The following is a 16,112-nucleotide window of genomic DNA, read 5'->3' on the forward strand; positions in this document are numbered from 1 at the left end:
ACCATCAGCGCCCACTGCTGCCCTCAAGCAACAGGCAAGACAGGAGACACCCACTGCACATGGTGGGGGCCTGAAAGGTTGGGGGACTAGCCACTCCATCCCCCGAGAGAGAGGAAATGTGCTCACATGGGGTGGATCAGCCTAGTGCTCTCACTGGGGGCTCCTTGGACAGGGAGACCCCCCGCTGCAGACTCTTCCACCGGGACAGGCCAGGGCCCCAGGCTCACAATTCTCACTTGTCCAGGACGTGGTGTCTCTCAAACATGTGGCCATGTTCCCAAATACATGGGCCCTGTGAGTGTGGGCCCTGTGGACACAGTTTTAAAAGGTTCTTTTTGGGGTGAGAGGGAAAGGAGACAAAGAGGAGAATCAAAGAAGATGAAAAGGAGGAAGAGGGAGGGAAGAGGAGGGAAAAGGAGGGTGGGGTGGTGGGACCCATCCTGAAGCACCTGCCTGGGCCTTTCCCACCATTCTTCTTACTCCCTCTCCCTGGCCCCCAACCCAGCAACCTGGCCAGCGGCTCCCACATCCTGAGGCTAAGGCCCACCCCCAGCAGCACAGGGCCCCTCAGGCAGCGGCCAGGGCCACCCACCAAGCGAGTCTGGGCTCCGTGGACACCACACTGTGGCTTCTTCAGAGGGAGTCCTGGAACCCAGGACGACAGCTCTGCAGCATCCCTTCTAGAGGGCTCAGCTGTTCCCTCTGCTCATCCCTCTGCATTTGGACAACATTTAGGCTGAGAATATGAAATGCAGTGATTTATTTAGACCAGGTACACTTTCTGCTCGTAAAACCTGCATGTCTAAAAATTTGCAAAGATAATAAGTCTGTAAAATGAGGCACTCCTCGGGTGACAGGAACTGACGGGATCAGCCCCACCCCATCTCTCCTGTCCTGTACTTCTGGGTGGGGCAGTGCATCCACAGGATGCCGATGAGCATTTCCCCAATCAAGGGTCAGAAGGCTCTGTGGGTAGAAGGAGGTGAGGTCCCACGGAAGCCACTGGCACCTGGGGGTGGAGACCAGAATGGTGTGAGGTCTGTGGGCTTCCTGGGCAGGGACACGGTGTCATGGCCTGGGGTGGAGGGCGTGGGCTGGCCTCCCACTCTACCTCCAGAGGTTTCTGTAGATCACAACATCCAGGTGACTGGCCACATAAGAGGACTCCAGACACTTGGAGGCATTTGGAGGTTCTCAGCGAGGCTTCGGGGCTGAAATGTGTGGTCCCCATTGGACAGGAGGCGCTCGGAGGGGAGGGTGTGTTGGGGGGTCTCCAAGTGGACAGACTGAACGTGGTGCTGGGATCCACCCTCCACTCAGCTCTCCTGCCCCTGCCTAGAGAATTCTCAGAAAGTCCAGTTTAACTTAAGCTTCCAGATATTTCCATGGAAAGTGGAAGTGGCCAGTTCATTGAAATAAACACCCCAAGTACCAAGTAACTTCGGCTGAGGTTGGATGTTGCACCCTAGGTTGCAGCCTTTCCGTGATGGAGGAGGAGACAACACCGGCCTTCAATGAGTGGCACCAAGTGGATGGTCTTGCAGCGTCTTCACGGTCCTGACATTGCTCGGGACCTATGGACTGTCCTCAATGTCAGTGACCAAGGCTGAGTTACCCTACAACCCATCCTTTCCAACACCAGGCTAAAAATTCACACAGTTAATGTTCTCTTAAAAACACACACACACACAAAGGACGTTTCTGCCTTAAATTATGCCGAGTTGAGTTTTATTTAACTGTCATCTATTTGTGGCAGCCAGAGCAATGATTAAATGGGTTAGTGTTCATTAAGCTGGAACACTGCCAAGACTCAGGAACTCTTTGCCAGCTGGTGGACAGGCAGGTCTCACTGGCCTAAACCCCCATGGCCTCTTCTAGACAGGGCTCCTTGTCATGGGGTAAATTACAACATTACTGCAAGAACTCCTAGGTCAAGGGGTCGACAGCGAGGGAAACGGGGGCAGCAAGACTGTTCCAAAGGGTGTTGCTGTCTCCCATAGGATGAGCACAGCAGGTATGGCCTCCCTGCTGTCGCTTTGGACTTTCCTTTGGAGGGCAGGGCAGCACGTGAGCACAGGCCCCACCATATCTGTGAACACAGGGAACCAAAAGGGCAGCCAGGCCCCACATGGGGGATGTGTATGCTGTGGAGCAACCTGCATGCAAACATGTGTGCACATGCACACACATATTGCATGCACATGTCTATATAAATTACACACAAACACACACTCGCACGTAGACATGAACACTTACATGTATGCATACATGCATGTGGCACATTATGCACATGCCATACATGCATGTTTATAAATACCCAACTTGTGTGTTCTTGCGTGCACATGTGTGCATAAGTTCACACATATATGCATGCATGCACACACGGTTGCACATGCCCGTTCATGCGCATATGCCCGTTCATGCGCATATATTGCCGTGTGTGCGTGCACCCCGCATATGCATATGCATGTGTATATGCATGCTAATACATGTGTGCACAGAGTCGTGGAGACCTGCACATGGAGGCGCACGTATGTGTGCTCGTGTGTGCGTGTATAACCTGTGCGTATATGTGTGCACACATATATGTGCACACCTACATGTACACTCTCTCCCATGCGCACACTCACATGCTCACACATGCATATGAACATGCACGTGTGCAGCCGTGGACACTGTGCTCAATACTTCAGGTCTCCATTCATAGAGGCTGTGGACTGGGCACTGATCAGCTGCTGGTTTTTTTCCCTCTGGCAGTAGTTCCTGATGAATTTGAAGATGGCAAAGCAGGGGATAGTGAGGCAGGGCACCCCAGCAATGAAGACCACCACGGCGTACACCCAGTCTGGGTATGAGACCTTCTGGGACTTGGGAAATTCCTCCTAGGAAGAGAGCAACCACAGGATCAGCAGACACAAAGACAGCCAGCGGGGTCTCCTTTGGGGGCACAGTGCCCCCTTCTCCCCAAGATTCTCACATCCTCACCCTTGTGGAGAAGGAGAAGGAGACCCAAGGCTCCTCCACCCCCACATACCTCCTCACAGGAAATATGATCCCCTGCCTCCCCCACCTCCTCTGCCCTCCCTGCTTCCCTACTTCTTCTGCCCCCCACACCTTCCCCACCTCCCCTGGTCCCTCAGGTAGTCCCCCATATGCCTCCTAACAGGGAACATGACCCCGACCCCCCACCCAGTAGCCCCTTTATGCTCACATAGGAAGGGTCCCAGACGCTGTACGTCAGCTCTTCATTGACCTTGACCACGAAGAAGAACAAGAAGATGACCAGCATGAGCAGTGGGCTGACCACTCTCCATGTAATTTGCCAGAAGATGTTGGGCTTGTGGCCGATCATAAACTCAATGTCCTTGTTGAACCTGGAAGCAGAAGCCAATAGGGAGCCATCAGCTGGTGGACATCAGGGGCCTGTAATCCCAGCAAAGCACAGGATGGGCTGGCCTTTCCACACCGGACACATGGCTGCCACCCTGAAGTGCTGCATCAGCCTTGCACCCGTTACAGTGGTGGCCATCCTTCCGGACAAAGACTCGCCTCCCCTGGGAAGCCTCTGGGCACAGTGGCAGCCTCTCTGGAGGCCTCTGGAGACCACCCTACAGAGCAAACCACAGCCTGGTGCTCCAACATGTGAACATTCCCTGGGCAATTATTTATTCAAATAGGAGTTGACACCTCTCAGGGGATGGAGAAAGAAAGCCTCAATCTCCTTGGTAGGGCAATAGCCCTGACCTTGGAGGCCCCACTATCTCCTGCCCATCTCGTGCTGAACTCTCTTTTACACAAATGAGTTTAGTATTGTAGAAATCAGAACAGAGTGGGCAGGATGGGAACGTGAACTGTCCAGGCCCACCGAGGATATGCAGGACACTTCTAGAAAAATAGAGATGCCTAAGCCTTGTACCCAGCAGGGCCTGGGAACATGGTGACAAGTCTCTTCTGCTTGGGGCCACTCCTGGCTCTCCATCTCCTGCTCACGTGGCCTCCTTGAGGCGGTGGTGCGTGGGACCCCAGGCAGCAAGTATCTGGCTTCACACTGTCTTCGGGTTGTTCACAGGTGGATGCACACTCACTAGGATGTTAACACCTTCCTGGCATCCAGCAGCAGGCGTTTCCACCGAGGCCTTCTTCCCCGGCACGTGCTGATGTGATGGCACAGCGAGTGAGTCTGCCCACACACTCCTTAGTCGCTCCGTGGCGGTCGCTCCGCGGCGGCCACGCTGACTGTGTGCATTGTGGCTGAGATAGGCCTCCTGTTCGTGTGCCCTTACATGCGCGTGCCTTGGTGATCCAGAACAGGACTCTCGCAGTGAGATTCCTCCCTCCCCACCCCTGGCCTGGTGGCTTGTGCCTGTCGCATTAGTAGACGCCAACAGTTACTTCTAAAGTTGTGGTGAGACCTGCTCCTCTCAGAGACCTGGTGTCATTTTCTGGATGTCCCCATCCATGATAATGAGGTGATGCCCTGAGTGCTTGACCAAGGGGATGGCTGAAAGGGCCACACTGCCCCCTTCTTTGTCTGAGTCTCTGTCTGGCTGCATAGCTCTCTCTCCCCATAGAGAGACCCAGAACATGCCCACCAGAGTGGCTTCCCTGGCCACAGACCCTCAGTTAACAATAAACACCCAGCTCCCTCCCCCTGGTCCCACAGGGAGGCCCCCTTAACCACTGCTAATGTCCCTGTCTTGTCACTCCCCCACACTCAAGTCCCCTGCCTGTTCCCCAGCCCCTGGAGGCTGATTCTGGGCCCCACGGGACAAAGACCACCCTTCTGAGTTTTCTGATCCCTCTGGTCACGTCTCGTCTGCCAAGGGCTTCTGGTGTACCAGCGCTTCACCTCCATGCCATGCAGCTGTTTCTTTAGCTAATTATGTGTCTTTTGGCTTTGGTTATGACACTTTGGTTATAAATGTTTTTAAATCACATGGTCAGATCAGAGGCACCTGTATTTTCATTTGTGACTATGTGGCCCCCTACTGTCTGTACTTAGCTTTCTACACTAGGTCTGGAAGCATCTGGAAGCAGGAGGGGATGCAGCTTCGACTGCTCTGGATGGACATCCATCTGGGATCCATCTCTTTTCCGCCCTCACCCACCCAGGTGCCAGACTGGTGCCCACACCACGTGGTCCCTCAGGCTTGTGCCCTGTGCACTTGTCTTCTACCTGGGGCTGGACAGGGGACAGCTTATCCCAGGGTGGGAGTTTCCTAAGACTGTTGGAGACAGCCACATGCCTCAGCCTCCCTCCTACCTGTCCACGCCATACACGTAGACCACGGCGAACATCTCGCAGAAGGCGATGATGAGCAGAGGGATGGAGCCGGCATAGCTGTCCATCAGGGAGAGCCAGTACTGGCCGGAGTTCAGGCTGAAGATGAACGCGATGAAGTACGACCCCAAGCAGATGAGGCCTGGGGATGGAGAACAGCCACTGCAGACAGGTCTCCCCATCGGCCCCTAGGCCACGGTCCCCGAGGCCTGTCCTTGCCGCCGGCCTGCCCAGCCCTGGCCTGTGTACCTGTAAGCACCTCCTTGGGCCACTTTTCCGGGATGACTTTGAGGTCCTGCAGGGGCACAACCACACCTTCCATGTTCCCAAACATGGAGGACAGGCCCAGGCAGAAGAGCATGATGAAGAAGAGCACGGACCACAGTGGGGACACCGGCATCTTGGTGATGGCTTCCGTGAAGACAATGAACGCCAGTCCCGTGCCCTCCACGCCCTGCACGGACAAGCAGACGGGTCACACACGCACAGCGCATACGCCCCACGTTCCCCTGGCCTCAGTCACGTCCCTCTCCTTCCCTGTCAGCGCCTGGTCGGCTCTCCAGATGCCACGCCCACACTGTGCAGGTATTGGGCTCATTGGAGCTATCCTGTGAAATAACCAGTCTTTATCTCTTTGGCCCAATTGTTTTCAAAAGTTGAACTATGTTTTATGAACTGGACAGGGATCATAACGTCCAACAGCATTCAGGGCCCCGAGCTGCCTGGACAGACTTGTGGCAGCTGTATGGACTGCCGTCTTTTCGTGGACCAGGCACCTCCCCCACCTGCCGATGATTCCTGAGATGCACCCGCATGGCCAGGTTCAGAGTCCTGAATGACATCAGCAGTGCCTGCGTGAGTCCCCTACACAGCTGCCCCTGCCGTGTGGCCCATCAGTTCATTAGAGCCAGTTAGAGCAGACCGCAGGGCAACGCACGACAGATGGGCTCTCGGGTGTCAGCCCCAGGGTGGGGCAGGAGGGTCAGAGGCAGGCAGGCACGTGAGGATTGAGACAGGCCCGTGGGAACTGGGCTCCTGGGAGTTCAGTGTCCCCCAAGGGTGTCTTTCCCCCATCCCTTGCCTTGAGCCTCTCCAAACAGACTCACCTCTGACAGGAAAGAGTTCATGTCACAGGTCTGGAACTTCAGCTGGGCGAAGGCCACGGGGTCAGTGTTGTTGTACCACTGCTGCACTTCCAAGAAGTTCTCCTGGGTGACGTTGCCTTCAGGCAGGTCGAACCCGTTGATGAGCGTCAGGATGTTCCTGGAAAGGGAGTGAGGTTGATACCAGCCCTGGGCGGCACAGGCCTGGCGGGCTCCCTGGAGGTAGGCACGGTCCAGAGGCAGCACTCACTGGCTGAAGCAGTCATCATAACGCTCTGTGGCTCGGAAGCCGATGATGGAGTAGACCACGGTGGCTGCGTACACGGATGTGAAGCCGTTGATGACGGACACAATCACCGAGTCCATCTCACAGTTGTTGCTGCAGAAGAGAGCAGCGGTCACGCTGTGTCCACCTACCCGGCCACATCAGCACAGGCAAGGATCCAGTCCTGAGCCTCAACTGCTGGGATACACTAAAAGAGGGAACACAGCCCACCCACCTGTTCTCCAACTGCACCCAGCAAGAGGTGACTGGAAGGCCAGCCCAAGCTCTGCACCTATAGCCAGTGGTCCCTCCCTCCTGCTCTTCTTACCACTTCGCAATGCCACCTGCACTGCAAGTTGGTGGCCTGGAGACCCCTGAAAGCTGTTGGGACCTCTAGAGCAGCCTTCAACCCCCAAAGTTGGGATGGGAGAACCTTGTGTGGCAATTCCGGCTCAGCCAGCTGCTGCTCTGGGCCCAGGAGGCGAGCACTCAGTAAGCACTCAGCCTCATGCCATCGGGACAAGCCAGGGCCTCACCGCCCATACTCCAAAGGCTCTGCAAAGGTAGCCCGGGCCATGCCCTCTACACCTACCCTGCCATGCCCCCCTTACCCCCTCCTGTGTCCCCTACCCCTACCCCACTGAATCCCCTTCTGCCCTCCCCCGGTTCTCCAGGTCCTGTCCCTACCCAGCTGAGGGTTCCCCATCATCAGCTCAGTGTGTCCAGACCACACTCCTGGCCTCCCCAACCTGACCCAGCAGCTCTCCCACTGGCCCCACTGCTGATGCTAACACCATCCTTCCAGATGCTTCCAACAGAAGCCTAGTCCCCTAGCTCTCAGGGAGACACAAATCAAAACACAATGAGACACCACATCCCGCCCACCAGCACAGCCAGAATTAAAAAGTCAGAAAATAACAAGGGTCAGCATGGAGGTGGAGAAATCGGGCCCCACCACTGCCCTGCCCAGCCCCCGCCCTCTCAGAGCATCCCCCATGGCCAGCAGCCAGCAGACATCCCACTCACCCACTCCCTGTCTGAGCCTTTGTTCTCACCCCACCTTTTGCCTGCGAGCCTGCCCCGAACACAGACCCCAGCCTGGCCCCATGCTCCTCCAGGGACCCCTCTTCCTGCTCATTCCATTTGTATTTCTGCCAGACCACAGCCACGGGTCCTAGCAGGACAGCAACTCATGCACCAGGCAGGGCACACAGTAGGCCCTCCATTGGTGCTTGTGGAGATGAACTGATAACAACCGAATTCCTCTGAAGATCCCTAGGGGCCCTTTCTGGGTGAATGTTGGTCTGGGGTGGGCTGTGGTGGCCGGGCATCTGGGGTCCTGGATGCTGAGGGGCCGCCAGAGAGTGTGTGTGGGGGACAGATGGGAGCATACTGGGGCTCCCCATTCTCAGGACCAAAGCACATGGGGAGGACGGTCATAAACAGGCCTCATTTGGGGCACCTGGTGTGTGAAAATCTCCCAGACCCTCAGCCTGCCTCCCAGCACGGAGCCCATGGGTCCCAAGATCCTCTGGGGTACTGAGGCAAGCCCAGCCCAGACCACTGGTCACTCACTGGACAGAGTTGTAGCTGGAGAAGGAGATGAGGCCCCCGAAGGCCAACGAGAAGGAGTAGAAGACCTGGGCCCCTGCATCCAGCCAAGTCACCGGGTTGGCCAGCTCCGTGATCTGTAGCCAAGCAGAGACCCTCAGCCAGGTGCCCCAAAGATGAAGAATCACAGGAAACCAAGGGGGTAGTGGCCCAAGGGAGAGGTGTGAGCCTGGAGGCTGGCAACAGCTGAGGCCGCTGGGCAGGTGGTAGCTGGTGACTTGGAGGTGGCTGCCCTCAATCCACACAGAGCCCCACTCGAGCTCTCAGACAACCCCCCACACAGGTCCAGCCTGCACACATTGAGGGGGGGTGGGACTGGCCAGGGCTGGTGTCAGGTGGGGAGGCCTGTCCCCCAGGGCAGCCTCTGCCACAGGAGTGGAGGCCTGGGGGGGACAGCAGGAGACTCACGTTGGGTGTGAAGAGGAAGACGATGCCGTTGGTGGCTCCCTTCAGGGTAAGGCCCCGAATGAGGAAGATGGTCAGGACGACATAGGGCAGTGTCGAGGTGATGTACACAGCCTGGGGGCGGGGCAGGAGTGGAATGAAGGGGGACACGGGGCTCACGAAGAGAAAGAGAAGGTCCTGCAGGACCCCAGCTCCACTCCCCTGGGTACCCTACCACCCCCCACTCCCAGGGCAGGGAGAGGAGACATTTCCTACTCTGTCTGTACCGAGGACTATTCAGCTCCCCCAGTCAGAGAGATACTGGGGGTCACTCTTGCTGCAGCTTTTTAAGCACAGGTTTGAGAACTGTCCAGGCCAGCACCACATCCCCTCCCAAAAAGACAGACATGGGGCGGTAACCCTCAGAGCTGATGAAGGGGCAGCCAGCTCCTGCTTGCCCCCGTGAGGGAGCTCCTAAAGCCCAGCCCACACCTTGCCGGTGGTCTCGATGCCACGGATGGTGCACACGTAGAGGACACTCCAGGCACAGGTCAGGCAGAGCAGGATCCACCACTGCACAGAGCCAGAGTCGCTGATGGAGGTCGAGATGTTGAGCGTCTCCCGGTACCAGTAGTAGTCCACGGCTGAGCTGCGGGTGCACTCCTCCACATAGCCTGCAGGGGGCACTCACACCCGTCAGCATGGGTCATAGAAAGGGAAGTGAGGAGGGAGGGATGAGGAGCAGGGCAGTGCTGCTGGGAACCAGGCTGGGCTCCTGACTGACTGACACCAGGGACACAGTGTGCACGGAGAGGCAAGTGCACTCCCACACAGACGTGTGCACACACACAAGCATATCTGCATGTGTTTGCACATGCACACATGTGTGCACATTCACAAGACACATGTGCACACATGGGTATCCCTGGGTGCAGACATGTGCATGTGTACCTACATATGTGTGCACAGATGTGTGAGCACATCGGACATGCATGCACACACATAGCCATGCACTGGCCACTCCCTGCCTATGGGATCCACATTCGAATCCTGATGTGAATGTGTGCAAGCTGCCAAGATGAGCACACGGCCCGTGCCCCCACAGGCCCCAGGCAGAGGGTCTGTTCCTAACCCTCCCTCTCTGGAAGGGGCCCCGGAAAGACCCAATGGTAAGTGAGGGGCACAAGACTGCAGAGAGGAAGGCCCTGGGGAATGCAGTGGGAAGGGACCGTGGAGGATCAGGTGACCCCTCGGTGGGATGTCAGGAAGCAGTGGGTCTCTACGACTCCCAGTGGCATCTTCCCACCTTCCCTTCATTCCAACCTGGGCTGGCACCCCTCCTCTTGAGGTGGAAGCACCTTTCTAGAGGGTTTTTCTCTGGCAGAGTGATCTTTTAAAATTCCGTTACAGTAGATGTGCCCTGATTTTTGACAAACCTGAGCCACAGCCATTTGAACTTGGGGAAATCAGAAGGCGACTACTCATGGATTCTGCATGCTCAAAGGTGCCCATGGCTCTCGAGCAGCCAGCTGTCCTGGCCCCTGACCTCCAGCCCCGGCCCAGGCTCACCTGTCCTGTTGTCGTTGAGCGGGCACGAGCTCCAAGGCAGGGGCTCCTGGAAGGAGTTGAAGAAGTACCACATGACCCAGGCGATGATGGTGTTGTAGTAGAGGCCCACCATGAAGGACACGAACATGGACGCAATCCCTGGGGAGCAATTGACACTGCTGGGGGACACCCCTGGGAGGTATTGCAGGGGGAGGCACCCCTGGGAGGGCAGGGCACTGTGAGCAGGAGGGGGCAGTGCTGGGGGACCCCCCTCAAGGACTGAGTGTGAGTAGACCCGGGGTTCCAGAGAACAACAGGGTGGTCCCTGAGGCACTTGTTGAGCTCTGCTGTGGGGGACTCAGCTCTCTCTGCATCTACACGCTCCCAAACCCTGGACGCCCAGGGACTCAGAATAGCCTCTGCTGCCCTGCTGGTCTCTGTTGGCCAGGAGTGGCCCCAGCCTGGACCCTGCCACTGACGTCTATGAGATGCCAAGGAAGGGTGTGCAGAAGACTGAGGGCAGCAAGCCCTCTGGAAACAGAGACAAAAGGAGAGAAGGAGGGAGCGTGCTTGCTGCCCACGCTGGACTCCGGCAGGGGTGCGACCGACACGGCACCGACACGCACCTACACCTTTCAGGGCTGGGTGGATGGAGCTCCAGGTGCCCACGCTGCCCTTGCGCAGTCGCTGCCCGATGGCGAACTCCAGGTGCAGCAAGGGGACGCCCTCCACAATCAGCAAGATGAGGAACGGGATCATGAATGCTCCTGGTCAGAAAAAGGCAGCAGTGTGTCAGGTAGCACATGCCAGATGGCAGAAGGCCCCCTCTGGAAACACAGGCTCTGGTAGAAAGTTCCTGCAGAACTTGCTCACAAATACAAACTCAGGACACCACCATCAACAACACACCATTCGGGATGGCCATTGGGACTGCTTTATGGGGAATGCTTCATGCCACCTCGTGAGAGCGGCCAGCTTGCCTGCTGTCCCCCCAGGACTGTGCTTGTCCAGCAGGGTGAGCGCACGGCAGCTCCTGGGGAATTGACGAAGGTGTCGACATGCTGGACACAACACAGGGAGGCCACAGACCATTGTGAGGCCCCTCTGGGGCTCAAAATCCAACCAACTAGGTATGGATGGCACACAGAAACTTCACCTAAAGGCGACGGTCAGCTCAATGTAACAATGAGATGAAAAGCAGACAGTAGTAATGACCCCTAGCTGGATCTCCCATGGGATGGGCATGGGGGGCTGCCCCAGGTCTGGGATGCTGCTGGGGCTGCAGGCTCATGGGCAGGGACAACTCACTGGGTCACCGTGCTGGTGAGGGTAAAGTTAAACTACAAAAAGAGTCACCTCTCTCATGTTGCCTCTCTCATGTTGTCTCAGGACAAAAACCAGTCTGTGGTTCCCAAGTGTCCTTTGATCCCTTCCCTACCTCAGGACATCGCTTTTACCCCCGGGTCCCGCTGCCCCTCTGTCTCCATCAGGGAACTCCTAGGCACCCTAAAAACCCCTCTTGCGTAGCCCTGCCTCCGGGAAGCCTCTGCTGCCTGTGCTCCTGCAGCCCTCCCTCCTGCAAGCTCCCCCAGGTGTAACACGGCACCTGACAGGTGTCCTGTCTGTAGGTGCCCACGGTCAGGTGCCCTTGCACACCGATGGATGCACATACAGAGGCAGAGATGTGGTGGGACCTGGCCAGGTGCAAAGGTCTCACACGAGAAATGCAGGAAACGGGTGGGGGAGGGGTGGGGAAGGCAGGGGAGGCATGGGCTGGGGCGGGGCAGCTGCTGTCTTCAGGGGCAGGGCTGAGCCTTCCGCACACCTCTCTCTCCGGGAGGCAATGTGTGTGGCACAGAGTAGAAACTCCAGGAATGTTTGCTGGCTCGATGGGTGCCCGGCCGGGACCAGTGGAGGAAGGCAGCCCCCAGGGCCCCCAGGGCCCCCCACACCACCTCTCCTACGTGCACTGACACTAAGAAGGGGTACGGGGGGAGTCAGGGTGGCAGCACTGCGGACAGAGTGGGTGGTGCACTCGCGTGGACAACGGACTGCAGCTGTTCGTGGCCTGCTCAGGGAGTGGGTGAGTCCTGACTCCGACGGCACCTCCTGGCTTCAGCCTCCCGCACACCCCCACTTCTTGGTTTGCAAAGCTGGACGAAACAGCTAGCTTTGTGGTGCAGCCCTCGGATCAGAGCTCCCTGTCACCATCGGCATCACAGGTGGAACCCAAAGACCCAGAAGGTGGGAGGGAGAGCGGGGTGGGGCCAGGACCCGGACTCTGCTGTCAACTCAACTCAGGGAGGATTTTGAAACTTTTGAAATTTTTGAAGTGCCCCTCTTCAGAAAAAGGGCCCACCAGCCCCCTGCCCCAGCGCCCACACAGGGGTCGTGGGTCCCCAAGTCCCTCGTGCGACTCCCAGAAGGCTGAATGAGGAGAGTTGCTGGCCCTTGCCCGGGGCCACCCCTGCCACCTGCAGCCCAGACATGGTCCAGGCTGACCGTTGTCTCTCAGTGTGGTGGCAAGATGGACTCTGGCAGAGGTGGCTACATCTTGCTCCTTGCTGGTGGTGGACCCAGGAGACCAAGAAAAGGGACCTAACTAAGGTGAGGCAGCTGAGTGCTGCAGGCAGAGGACAGAGCCCACCCAGTGCCCCAGTTACTCCCCACTCTGGTCACAGATGTGCCCCCATCAGAGACCTAGAAGGTAGGCCTCCCCATGACAACGCATCTCCACGTCACGCAGCACACGGCCACCACCCCACCCACCCAACGTGGCATAGTGCTGTGGACGCCAGTCCGTTGTGGGGGGTGGGGGTCTCCTCTGTAGTTTTCTCTGCTTTTCTGCATTCCACTTTTTTCATAATGTAAAGCTAAATATAAAGTAAATGATGGTTTGTTTTACTTTTCAATTTACCCAGAACTCCTGGAAATAACTGAAGGCAAGCTAAATTTTCACCAAACCAGGGCTGGTCGCTCGAGTCCTCAGATCTGTCACTGCCCCTCCCAGTTACAGAACCGTGCCCTCCCCCAGAGCTGGGGCCGCAGGGTGGGAAATGCCAGCCCGAAGGAGTCACCTGCCACGCCTTGTCATTGTCCTCAGCAATTTTCTCCTGGGGTTGGCCCCTTATCACTGTCCTCAACAATTGCTTTGTGGGCTTGGGGTGTTATCACTGTCATCAGTGAATGTCTCCTGGGCTTGGAGGACCAGGTGTTTGGCTCCAGACCTGAGCTGGGGAGCAGTGAGAGGCACTCCAGATGGGCGGGAACACATGGGAGGGGCAGGGCGTGGCCTGGAGAGGACCACAGGTGAGCCACCAGAAGGGTCCCAAGAGGTGGGAGACCAGCAGTTGGACCTCCCTCCTCGCTTCTCTGAGCTGACAGACCTAGGACCCCTGGCTTCACTGTCCACTTTTCAGGACCCAGGGGTGATGTGGGACATCTCCTAGAGACAATGTGCCTGGAGGCAATGTCCCCACACTGACCCTCGGACTCTCAAGGAGTGTGTTTCACTCCCCAAACCCCCATCTCCCAGGGGTGAGCCCTTCTCAGGGGTCCCCAGAAACCCCTGCCCTGACCTGGCTTCAGACCCTTCCCTTTGGAACTTAGCAAATACTGCAGGTGTTGCCAGAACCTTGGCCCTAGGGCAGCCCTGGTGGGAGTCCAGGAGGTGACCAGGACCTTCCAGAGAGAGTCAGTGACTCTCCTGCTGGGTGACCTCATTGGTTCCCAGGGAGGTCCCTTCACCCCTCCACTGGCATAGAGGTGACTGGGACAGGACCATCTAGAAAGCACAGCTGGACCTGAGGCAAAAAGACAGACCCTCCAGACATTCAGAAGCTTTAGTCTGTGGCCATGGAAGTGAGGGGTGGGTCACACAGGCGACCTAGAAACATCCCCATCTGATTTCTATTCTGTCACAACGCCTGGTGAGAGTCTGCAGGTTCTTCAGGATAAGAACAAACTCACTTCACTAGAGAGCCCTTGTGCTTTCAGAGGAGGCTATTCCAATGCCCACAGAGCTAGAAGCATCCTCTGAGCATCCAGCCAGTTCTGCAGAGCCTGTCTCTCCATGGAGTGAGTGCAGCACCTACCCAGACCTCCTCCCAGGTGACAATCACAGCTCCATGCCCCTTCCCAAGGCACAGCTCCTGGCTGCCGTCTCCCTGCCAGGGCTGGGGGCCCAGGGGAGACAGAAGCCACAGAGGCATGGAGGCAGATGGGGCTACGAGTACGACCTCCATCCCTGCAGCCTGCAGGCATCGGGAAGGTGGATGGAAGGACAAGACCATGGGGACTGAGACCCAGAAACCCCAGGGAAATATCTGCAGCTGGGGGAGAGGGAGTGGCCTCAGCCCAGGGGAAGGAGGCCCCCTGGGCTACAGGCAAGGTCCCCAGAGGCCTCTGGAGACAGCAGGATGGGCTGAGGCCAGCATTACACAGGGAATACAGACTTTCCACCTCTTGCCAAGAGCCTGCCTGCCTGTTCCTCCGAGGGTCACCCACTGCAGGCTCAGCTCCCTCCTCTGTCCCCCGGGGAATGTGGAGCCCACTGCCCATACGGTACTAGAAAGGAGGGCTGGCCTTGCCACCCCTGGGACCCACGCCTTCCCCGCTCACACAAGGGGCTCCACCCCACAGGAGCAGCTGGTCCCTGTCTGTCCCCATTCCCAGATTAGATCCATTAAGAGATCCGATCTCCTCTCTGTGAACGGGGTGCTGGGGTCCTGGGGGACATCACTGTTGTTTGCCCTGGATCCCCAGCCCACCCTCCTGCCCAGCCTACCTCCGCCATGGCTCTGGCACAAGTACGGGAAGCGCCACACGTTGCCCAGGCCCACGCAGAAGCCCACGCAGGTGAGCATGTACTGGGCCTTGTTGTCCCACTTGGGCCGAGAGCCGGCCTCCTCCTTCTCCATGACCTCCAGCTGCCCCAGAGAGGGGATTCGGTCCTCCAGGCCCGGGTTGGGCAGTACAAGCCTCACCATGGTGGTCACGGGCAGCTCCCTCTGGGCAGAGCAGGACAGGAGCTGGATGGCGAGTGGACAAAGCCAGAGCCCCGGTACTTTATAGGGAACCTTTGGCACCTCACCCCAAGCACCTAGGCCGAAAGAAAGCGTCAGCAGATCTGAAGGGCGAGTCCACGGGACTGTTAATGCCTTATCTTCAGAGGCCGGAGGCGCTGGCCGACCCTTTGAGGCTCTCAGCTGGCACTGGCCAGCCCCTCCCCCTGTGCAAACAGAAGTCACGGGCACAGATGAGCCGCCCCCGCACCCACCTGTGCTCAGACAGCCAGACTCCCAGGGGGCTCTCCTGGCCGCTCCCTCTGGGAGCCTCTCCGAGGAAGCCTGGAGTGGCAGGAGCTGGACTTGGACCCACATTCCTAGAGCTCCGGCCTCCCTGAGCCCCAGCCTCATAGCCCTTAGAACCCCGAGGCCCCTTCCTGGGCTGTAAAACATGTTGTACATCCAACTGCATGGTGGATTTCCTGGGAAAAATTCAGAGATGGTGCTCAGCAGAAGGAAGGCAGGTGCCCTGGGCAGGCGAGGTCTCAGAATCTTCGTGACAAGGATGAAGGGGGCTGCCACCAAGGGTCCGACTTGGTCAAGGTCCAGAGTCACTTGGGTCCTGTCGCACAGCCCTGGCTGGGGGTCTGGGGGCGGGGGGGTGCTAAAGAGGCGGACGGCTCTGGGATGGCACCATGGGCTCACGGGGCTGCCAGCAGCCTCTGTGGTCTGAGCATTCTGAGATGCAGGGCCAGATTCTGGGTGCGAGGCACACGTGAGAGGGAGGGGGACAGGGAGAGAGAGAGAGAGATGGCGAGCAGGAGGCGGAGCAGCGGGTTCTCACAGCCTGGCGAGGGCGCAGCATCCCGGGTCGCTCCTGCTCAGAGCCTCCATCCTGCTTCTGCAAGGGGAAA

General features: G+C 57.8%; 1 protein-coding gene across 1 annotated transcript; it reads right to left on the reverse strand.

Annotated features, from left to right (window-relative positions):
* Nucleotides 1-2,584: 2,584 nt before the first annotated feature.
* On the reverse strand, nt 2,585-15,329 carry SLC6A19 (solute carrier family 6 member 19). Its single transcript, XM_028523558.2, has 12 exons — nt 14,979-15,329; nt 10,819-10,959; nt 10,214-10,351; nt 9,137-9,318; nt 8,669-8,779; nt 8,225-8,337; nt 6,635-6,763; nt 6,388-6,544; nt 5,531-5,735; nt 5,264-5,423; nt 3,212-3,374; nt 2,585-2,882 (listed from the first exon to the last, which is right to left on the reverse strand). The coding sequence occupies exons 1-12, from the start codon at nt 15,178-15,180 to the stop codon at nt 2,682-2,684; spliced, it is 1,902 nt and encodes a 633-aa protein (XP_028379359.1). The 5' UTR covers nt 15,181-15,329; the 3' UTR covers nt 2,585-2,681.
* Between the last annotated feature and the right edge of the window lie 783 nt (nt 15,330-16,112).

This window comes from Phyllostomus discolor, chromosome 3 (assembly GCF_004126475.2).
Source record: "Phyllostomus discolor isolate MPI-MPIP mPhyDis1 chromosome 3, mPhyDis1.pri.v3, whole genome shotgun sequence".
NCBI lineage: Eukaryota > Metazoa > Chordata > Mammalia > Chiroptera > Phyllostomidae > Phyllostomus > Phyllostomus discolor.

Bases quoted from the DNA above. Each gene is read 5' to 3' on its own strand.
- SLC6A19 (XM_028523558.2), bottom strand. From the start codon at position 15,180: ATGGTGAGGCTTGTACTGCCCAACCCGGGCCTGGAGGACCGAATCCCC. The intron at 8,780-9,136 runs GTGTGGGCTGGG...CCCCGCCCCCAG, and splicing joins GCATCGAGACCACCGGCAAG to GCTGTGTACATCACCTCGAC. The intron at 8,338-8,668 runs GTGAGTCTCCTG...GCTTGGCTACAG, and splicing joins TCTTCCTCTTCACACCCAAC to ATCACGGAGCTGGCCAACCC.